The sequence below is a fragment of the Lactuca saligna genome, chromosome 7 (genome assembly GCF_052625555.1).
Source record: "Lactuca saligna cultivar CGN05327 chromosome 7, ASM5262555v1, whole genome shotgun sequence".
Taxonomy (NCBI): domain Eukaryota; kingdom Viridiplantae; phylum Streptophyta; class Magnoliopsida; order Asterales; family Asteraceae; genus Lactuca; species Lactuca saligna.
The window spans coordinates 173,353,643-173,363,194 of NC_136423.1; the positions used below are offsets into that span (position 1 = coordinate 173,353,643).

Sequence of the window (9,552 nt, forward strand, 5' to 3'; positions counted from 1 at the left end):
GGCGAAGTGCAGAGCGAGATTATGCATGAGGTACGGATGTGTGTCTCCACGACAGGTGACCATTGGTCAGGAATCTAGTGGTGGTTAGGGATGTTAAAGGTGGTAAGCTCGTAGGGAGGGTATTGGCAACTGAGGACTTGTGGTTCGGCGTTCGGATTGTTATATGCCCTTTTAAGGTATTTAAGAGATAATCGGGCGGCCAACTCCCGAGTTGGTATGTGTATTCTTGTATGGGTTTTGAGCAGTAAAGGAAAGAACTCCGGATGGTCATCAACGCGTTATGAAATGTTAGCGTTTCCTTCGTGGTCTAATGGAGTGTTTGAATACAACGAGGTTGCACATTGGGTAAAATGAAGGATTATTTACGAGATTCGGAGAGAACGTATTGTTGTACCTGCAGGATGCTGAAAATCGGAGAATGTGGTTGAGGCAGGACTTTGGAATGTTTTGTAATGGTGGTTCGATGGATCTGAGTATAATGCCTTGATTTCCGAATTAATTTTAAGAAGTCTTGAGTTTGTGACAGCAGGTGGTGTATCGAGTATCTATGACTCCAGTGAGAGCCTTCGGGTAGTGTCATCAAGAGGGATTATTTAGAAGAGAGGGTGTTATGATGCTACGGGGAGCCGTAGTACTCATTATTCAGAGGAGGGTGTGGTGATGCTACGGGGAGCCATGGTACTCACTAGCCAGAGGATTTTATGATGCTACGGGGAGTCGTAGTACTCATTATTCAGAGGAGGGTGTGGTGATGCTACGGGGAGCCGTGGTACTCATTAGCCAGAGGATGTTATGATGCTATGGGGAGCCGTAGTACTCATTATTCAGAGGAGGGTGTGGTGATGCTACGGGGAGCCATGGTACTCACTAGCCAGAGGATGTTGTGATGCTACGAGGAGCCGTAGTATTCTCTAGTCAGCAAGAGGTGGTTATGAGGGAATACTCTTTTATTAGAGCACGATACATGAGGATCTTGGGCTTGAGTAGCTCTAGTATTGAGTTTTTGGGAGTCTGGTGGTTGAAACAGGGGCAAGACTGGGGTCTCCATCCTTGACGGGAATCACTATATTTGAGTTGAGTGGTGATTGTCGCATCATAAGGGAATTGGAAAGGTGGTATTTGCGCTGGGCGCAGGTTGAGTCATGGTAAATGTTTCATTGGGACATGAGGTTCCAACGTTGGTACGGACCAAACTCTTGAGTTGAGTTTGGCATTAATGGTGTGTGGGTAAACGAAGTGAGATTCTAGAATTCTGAGATGAATCCCGTGCTAAGAGGAGGGATTATTGCTATCACCCGATATCTTAGACCTGGGTAGGGTCGGTCCGCAAATACGGGAAATTCCATGGGGAACATGAGACGATTCTATCGGGAGTATAGTATCCGGTTGGAGTAAAGAGAACCTTGTGAATTATGTATCACTGCGCAAAGAGAGATGATACAAGAGGGAATTCAGGGAGACTTTTTCTACTGAGAGACTGGCGGAATTGTTCGAGAGAGAGGTGGTATCGTGGCATGGAGTGCCGGATCTGATTGCTTCAGATCGAGATGTGTGTTTCTCTTCCAGGTTCTGGAAGAGATTTCATGAGGAGTTGGGACACGTTTTTGCCCTTGACTGAGTTTTCTTACAACAACAGCCATCACTCGAGCATTGGTATGCCACCCTTTGAGCTGTTGTGCAGAAGGAAGTGTCGGACCCCCCTTTCATTGGGGAGAGGTAGGGTAACGGTTGATGGGTAGTACAGAGATAGTGCTTCAGACAACAGAGCAGATTCAGTAGGTCAGACAGAGGTTGTTGACCGTTCATAGTCGCCAGAAGAGTTATGCGGATATGAGACGATTTGAGCTCGAATTCCAGGTCGGTGAATTTGTACTTCTGAAGGTATCTCCTTGGAAAGGAGTGATTCGATTCAGGAAGAGGGGCAAGTAGGGGCCCCGATATATTGGGTTGTTTAGAGTGATCGTGAGGGTGGGCAAGGTAGCATATCGCTTGGAGCTACCTGCGGAGTTGGATCTGTATCATGATACCTTCCACATGTCACAACTGAGGAAGTGTGTAGCTGATGAGTCGGCAATGGTTCCACTGGAGTATATCTAAGTGGATGCGAGTCTGAATTGTGTCGAAAGACCAGTCGCGATGGTGGATCAGAGGACCAGTAAGTTATCGGGGCTTGACATTCGAGGAGCGAATATCATGGTGATCGTTTGAGTAGGCGGTCTGGCGGCGGGTTAGGCCACTAGCGTTTCCAGATTTTGGGATTGAGTGTATCAACGTCAGAGTGGTTGGATTAGTTTTGATTTTTGGGGTTCTGTGTGGGTTCAGTTGTCCATAGAAGAAGATTTCGGTATGGTATGAGATTCATTCGGTGGTACCCTTCAAAGATAGTATAAATTCATATATGGCTAAGGGGTGATTTCGAGGGCGAAATCTAATTCAAGTGGGGGAGAATTGTAACATCCTGTTTCAGATTGTTCGTGATTAGTGTTGGTGGGCCACGAGTTGGGTGCGAAAAGGTTTCGGGTTGAGGCGAGTTGCTTGAAACGTAAGGGATCTCATTACCTTTCGATATGTATGAGGATTTTGGATTCAAAGTTTTATCTTTGAAGCTATGAAAGTTGGGAGGGTTGATAAGTTAAGTCCCTAAAGTCAAGAAGTTGGCAGCAAAGTACGCTGGGCGTACGTATGCGTACGCTTAGCGTACAGATGCGCGTGTTTCTTAAGCAAGAGCCACCTAGTATGCTGGGCGTACTAGGCACAGAAGAAAACCCTAATTAAGTGAAGTGTCCCTATAAAAAGAAAGAGATGGTCTCATTTCTGGCCACCTTCCTCAGTTATTAAACCCTCTCAAACCCTAATATCCATTCTTGAAGTTTGTGGTGGCCATGATGAGCTTGTTTATGTTCTTGTGGACTTTTGAGAGTTAAGAAGGAGCATGGAAGGGAGTGAAGTCGAAGAGAAAGTTGTGGATCTGAGCTTCCTTGGGGCTAGAGCACCATTTGAAGGTATAAAGCTCCAAGCTTTCCCTCTCTTTTTGTTTTGTGTATTTTAGGGTCCATTTTACGGTTTTTGGTCCCAAGCTTGAGACTTTATGAGTTGATGCACTCCAAAGCTTAATGACCTGTCCTTTTAAGTGTATCTAGTGATGAAGAACCATAAAAATGAGATCTTGATCGTGTGGATCTACCCATGCATGAGTTATGAGCATTTTAGGTTAAGAAAGTAAGAGTTTTTATGTGTTGTGACCTTATCAGCCATGCAAAGGCTTAAAGTAGATAACTTTATGGAGTAAGAGATGTTAGGAAGTCCAGATCCAAGAGATAAGTTAAGGTCTTAACGGGTTAAGACCCAAAAATTTATTTAAGCAAAACTGAGAGTACACCCAACGTAATCCTAGTACGCCCCGCGTACTGGGCTGAGGTCCCCGATCAGATTTGTGCATGCTTGAGTATGCTGAGCGTACCAAGAGAGGTACGCCCCGCGTAACCCCTCTGTGGTCTTTTGGGCTAGGTGATCTTTTGGGCTTTAAGTGTTGGGCCGGAATCCTTGGGCCTACTTAGTGGAGTCTTTGATCAGAGAATTAAATTGATGTCTTGGGCCTCATGTTGGGCTTGTCTTGTAGGATGAGGTTGGGCCTTGGAGAAAACTCAATTATTATTGGGCCTTGGTGGGCCCAATGGGTTAGGACCGTAATGGACTGGTAGATGGTCTATCTTTAGACCTGGTAATTGAGAAATTGGACTTAGTTTCTGATTGGGTTAATTGTGGGATTTGACACAGAGTTAGAGGTCGGTGTTTAGCAAGCAGCATGATTGGAGGTTGATTCTTAGTGCCAGGTGAGTTTTCTCACTATACTTTACCTAGTGTGGTAACAGAGTTATGTGATAGAGTATTTTAGAGTTATATGCCAGTGTAATTGCATGTTATTTATGTGCTATGATTTATTGTGATATGTGCTATGTATGATTCAGAGTTACAGAGTTAGGACCTTCGGGTCCACAGAGTTAGGACTTTGGGGTCCACAGAGTTAGGGCCAGAGGGCCCATAGAGAGTTGGGGCTGGAGGGCCCCACTGAGACATATAGACCTGAGGGTCAATTGAGTTACAGCCTCGAGTGGCTATTATGTGTTAGAGTAGTATTTTGGGGAACTCACTAAGCATTTATGCTAACAGTGTTATGTGTTATGTGTTTCAGGTACCAGAGATGATCGTGGGAAGGCGCCGGCTTGATCAGTACACACACGGGATTTTTATGCTATGAGATCTTCAGATTGGTATATGTTATGAATTGAGTTTCAAACAATGATGTTTTTATGAATAATAAATGAATTATGTTCTTTATAAATTGCGAAAAATTATTTTGAAAATTTACGGTGTTACACCTCTCTTCTTCTCATTCCTTCTAAATCACTAAAAGTACACGAAAAAGCTCAAGAACACTCTCAAGGAGGATTAAGGTTCTAGATGGACAAAATGGAAAATAGAGGATGAAGAGTGAATGAGAAATGAGGAGCTTATGATGTTTATATATGGACCAAACCCTAAAAATTAGGGTTTGAGGATCCCCCGCGTACTCCCTGCGTATGCGATTTACGCCAGCGTACTTAGGTCCGCCCAGGTACGCCCATCGTACACAACATATGCTCAGCGTACTAAGTCTTTGGCCAAAAATACCAAAAAGCCACTATGGGCCATCTTTGTAATCTTTCTTATGCACAAGGGTCAAAATGCAATATTCCTTCAAACATACGGTCAAAATTGAAAATACCGCATCATGAACTATTGTATTGATCACTCATTACCATTTAATACCATTGCAATTTGTAGTTTAATTTTTGTGGAATTGTATTAAAATAGTCAATATACTATGATGATTTGTACATCTATCACGTTCATGTTAAATCATATTTTATTTTCACCCTCCTAATCGTAGTTTAGTTTAGAATATTTTCTATTTAACTAATTAATTATTTCTATCTTAGTTTTCATTTATTAAACGTTTATATATTAATCTATGATGATCATATATAATGCCTCCGTCCCAAAATTATTATCCACGTTCGACTTTTGAAGTCTTTTCATGTTAAATTTGACTAAAAATAACTTCAATTGTATTACATAATTTTTGATGAAACTTATAACAATGGAAATATATTTTAAAAACAATCTATTTATATACATTGCATAAAAAAACTATATAACAAAAAGTAATTATTTAAGGTTAAAGTTGAATAAAAGAAACTTAAAAGATCAAATGTTGATAATAATTTTGGGACGGAGGAAGTATTCAATATGTTCTATATTAAAATATGATATGTTGAAGTACGACTAACTAAATGACGATGTTTTATGAAACACTTTAAATAGATGAAGATGAATATGTGTTTCTTGAATGGATGGTTAGTGGTTAAAAGTTAGTATCACTAAGTTAGTAGAATTCTTTGGAACCTCTAATCTAAGAGGCAAAACCTCTACCAAGTTGATTAGTCCCACATAGGCGAGGATGAATATGTTAAATTCATAAAAAAAAAAACTATTAAAAATGTTTAATTATTGGAAATGTCCTTTAATTAGAGATCAAAATTAACATAATAATAAAATCGTAAAAATATTAAAGCGAATTATAAATCTACAACTGAAACTTAAGATGCTTTTATAATAATTTATAGTAAAATCTTCAAAAATAATCCATGTGGTTTTAAAAAAAAAAAAAAATCAAGTTTGGTCATTTACATTTTTTGTCAATGGTTCTTGTGGTTTCAAAACTTTTAATGGATTGTCTATTTAGTTAAGTTTCAAAACTTTTAATGGATTGTCTATTTAGTTAACTCGGACGCATTGGTCCATTAAGTCCAAACATATACAAGGCTTGTGGAGACAAAATTGGCTTTTATATACCCTAAGGACCATTCAAGAAGCTTTAAATGTTTATATCTTTGATTTACTTTCCATCTCCTAAAACTTCAACCACTGCCTTGCATTCTGAATCTTGGATGTGATCACTATATCTACAACTCCTAATCCATGCGAGAAGTTACGTGTTTCATGATGGATATAGGTGTAGATCAGAACTGGATGCCTATTTCCTAGAAACGCACTTTATGGACTTGATCCACCAGTATCTAAAGAACGTCACCCTACATTTTGTAGTTGGTGTTGTACCCATCGAAAAAAAGACTAACTTTAGCACTTTGGAAGAGAATTGTGCGCTATGAGTGGGCGATTCCAATGAAGAAGACATGGACCTCTCTCTTGCTCCCAAGAAATTCGAAAACTCTACTCTTTTAATTGATTCCATTCCGGTGGCGGAGTTCCAAAGCCAACAACTCGCAGTTCATCCACCGGGAGCCCTAACCATCTCCCGAGAGCTTCTCGACGCATCCATTGTTGTAGAAGCAACAAGCATGATTTCATGTTGGGGTGAGGATAAAACAGAATTGGGGAAACGCGTTGGGAGGATTTACGAATCTGTGATGGAAGATGTTTGTGATAGGTTACAAAATGCATAACATGGGATGGAAATCGGTGTATTATGTTATAAAACGAGACGCCTTCCGTGCTACAACTCCGATTATATTAATTTGACATATTGACTTCATTAGGTGCTCCGTTGGGCTACATGTTCAGTTGAGATTTTCTTCTCACGTAATAATGCTCTATTAGCAAGCTCGAGCATGAAGATTTTACAAAGAGTCGCTAACCATAATGTAGCCATGTATCCCTTCATTTTCATCTTACTCATCGAATATTGCTTCCCTCTCCTGATTTGCACATGATTAGACTTAACAAACCGAGTTACAAAAAAGTTGAACCAAAATCGATTTTTTTGAAAATCACAATGACCGAAGATTTTCCTAATTTATATGAAGATACTCTTTCTTTCATAAATGTACACCATCTGGAATATAATTAAATTTTTATAATCTACAAATGTTTCTCCCCAAACTCACAATTACAAGACCAAGGGAAAAGTCACATAGTCTATGACCCTGGCGCAAACTTGGTGGCATAGACCCAGGCATTGTTAGCCACAGGATTGTCCAAATGGTCCAATAGGTTCTCCAATGGCCCCTTCCCTGTAACAATAGCTTGAACAAAAAACCCAAACATGGAGAACATTGCGAGCCTTCCATTCTTAATCTCCTTCACCTTCAACTCAGCAAATGTCACCGGGTCATCTGCAAGCCCCAACGGGTCAAAATATTGGCCACCGGGGTAAAGGTTGTTACCGTCTCCAACGCCTTCAAGACCGTTGATGCGGAACCCTTCAACAAGACCCATCAACACCACCTGGAATCCGAGCACCGCCAGTATGCTTTGAGCATGGACAAGGTTCGGGTTTCCTAAGTAGTCCAGACCACCTTCGGAGAAAATCTGGGCTCCGGCCTTGAACCAGACTGGCTCCTTGAAATCAACTTTCACCCACTTTTGGAGAACCTCCGGCGTGATACATCCGAATGCACCAAGCATGGCCCATCGCCCATGGATTACCTGCATCATGATTAAGCCATTTACCTGTTAACTAATAATCTTTTCGGTTGGATGAAATGAGATGATAACAAGAAATGAAAATGGATATGTCACCTCTAGAGCCCTGTTCTTAGCGAAGGCCTCGGGATCAGCGGACAAGCCGGCGGTGTCCCAACCGTAGTCACCGGGGAATTCGCCGGTCAGGTACGACGGGGTCTGAGCGGAAAAGGGTCCCAAGTACTTGACTCGGTCAGGTCCGTACCACAAGTCGTTTCCCTGTTCAACCATTAAACAAACAAGTTTAGTGGATTCAGTTTATCTATGGGGTCTGAGCGGAAAAGAAGCGATCTTTTCAATATTACGCCATACCATGGTGAATTTGGCACTGGGCATGGAGACAACATCTCTTAGAGAGTTGAGACGCGATGGTCTGGTTTGACCCAAGAATGGGGTGGCTCGGACCACGGTGGTAGAGCTAGCAGCTGCAGCCATTGATGGATGTGGTTTCTGATGAGTGATGGTTCAAGAGAGGAAGGTACAGGTGCTGTTGCCTGTTGTAGATGATGGAGAAGGTTGCGAGGGTGGGGGTATCTGTAGGGAGTGAAGTGTGACAGGTGTGTGGTTAAGATTATGAAATTTGGGAAGAACCAATGAGAAAGCTTCAAAAGATTTCGTATATCTGCAACTCATATTACCCTATCCATTATGTCTTCTGGTCAGTGGTCACCTCATATATATAATATTTATATTTTAAAGTATTTCGTATTAATTAATTGCAATGTGTGCTTGTTGTGCGAAATTTCTAGTAGCACGACAAACGAGTGATACGAAATCGATGGTCTAAGATTAAGCTTACATTTGATTTCATAGCTTCAAAAGCTTTCAACTCAAATAGTTTGAAAATAACTATTAAAAACGACATTCAGTTATAAAAGATTTGTAAACTCAAATAACTTGAAAATATCTATTAAAGAACGATATTCAGATATACAAATTTGATTCAAGTTCAATAAGAGTATGGTTTAATGACCTAAAAATAGAACCAACTTTGTTTTTTTATCTGTATTTAGGTAACTATGTTTTTTTAACATATTTAAAATATGGTAGTATTATTCTATTATGAACAACTCATTCAAGGTTTCACCAGTCAAATGTGTATGAAAAAAAAAACAATTACTTAAAAATAGACAAAAACTAAAGTTTTTACTTTTCTATGTCATCAACCTAAAAGTATTGACTCCATAGTAAGCTCAAGAATATACATTTTGGAAGTTACCAATTACGTAAGGTTACATAGGCTCGACGATGATTGTTGGGTCCTTATAAACTCGATCTCAATTTAATATGTTTTAAGTGTGGTTCTTAACGGTTATTAATTCGATAAACTTTGATTCATATGTTGATTTACTAACATTTGTTTCTTTGGTTCAATGTAGAGTTTTTTCATGGTAGTTGGTGTTGTAAAACTCAGCCTAATCGGCCGAAAACTCGACACATATTCAGATTTCAGCCATTTACTACGACGATCCATAAAATATTCGAAAAACACAAATATGATAATGAATATGATAAATGAACAGTATGAATACAAGGATTAACAAATAGACCTTTTTAGACTATTTAAATTAAATTTATATTGTTATCATTAATTTCGAAATTATTATGTTATATCGGTAATTATCAAAAATTGTTGATAAACCAATTTTAACAATAAATAAGGACAAAAATTTATCATGTTTGACTCAAGATCTCATATATCGCTAAAATGTCACACCCCCGACGATAGTAGATTAGGATTAATAAAAATATCCCTAATACTATAATAAGATAAGATCATCAGATATCCTATAAAGATAGTAACTTACTGTTGATAAAATACTTTATGAAAGGTTTTTCTGCAACAAAAATAATTCTTAAATTAATACAACTAAAGAAAAGCCGAAAACTCTTAAAACATATGCACTCATCAACATTATGTTGATGTTTTCAAAAATACATGTATTCTTAAGGAGATGAGTATGGAGGATGGTGGTGTCAAAGAGGAGAATAGTCGTGTCAAGGAGGAGGAAGTCTACAAGGAAGCTA

At 39.6% G+C, this 9,552-nt stretch overlaps 1 protein-coding gene across 1 annotated transcript; it reads right to left on the reverse strand.

Moving 5' to 3' along the window:
• Window positions 1-6,855: 6,855 nt before the first annotated feature.
• LOC145006220 (chlorophyll a-b binding protein 13, chloroplastic) lies at window positions 6,856-8,045 on the reverse strand. The gene is made up of 3 exons (XM_078965310.1): window positions 7,837-8,045; window positions 7,582-7,743; window positions 6,856-7,488 (listed from the first exon to the last, which is right to left on the reverse strand). Exons 1-3 carry the CDS (start codon window positions 7,957-7,959, stop codon window positions 6,979-6,981), a joined length of 795 nt encoding a protein of 264 aa, XP_078821436.1. The 5' UTR covers window positions 7,960-8,045; the 3' UTR covers window positions 6,856-6,978.
• Between the last annotated feature and the right edge of the window lie 1,507 nt (window positions 8,046-9,552).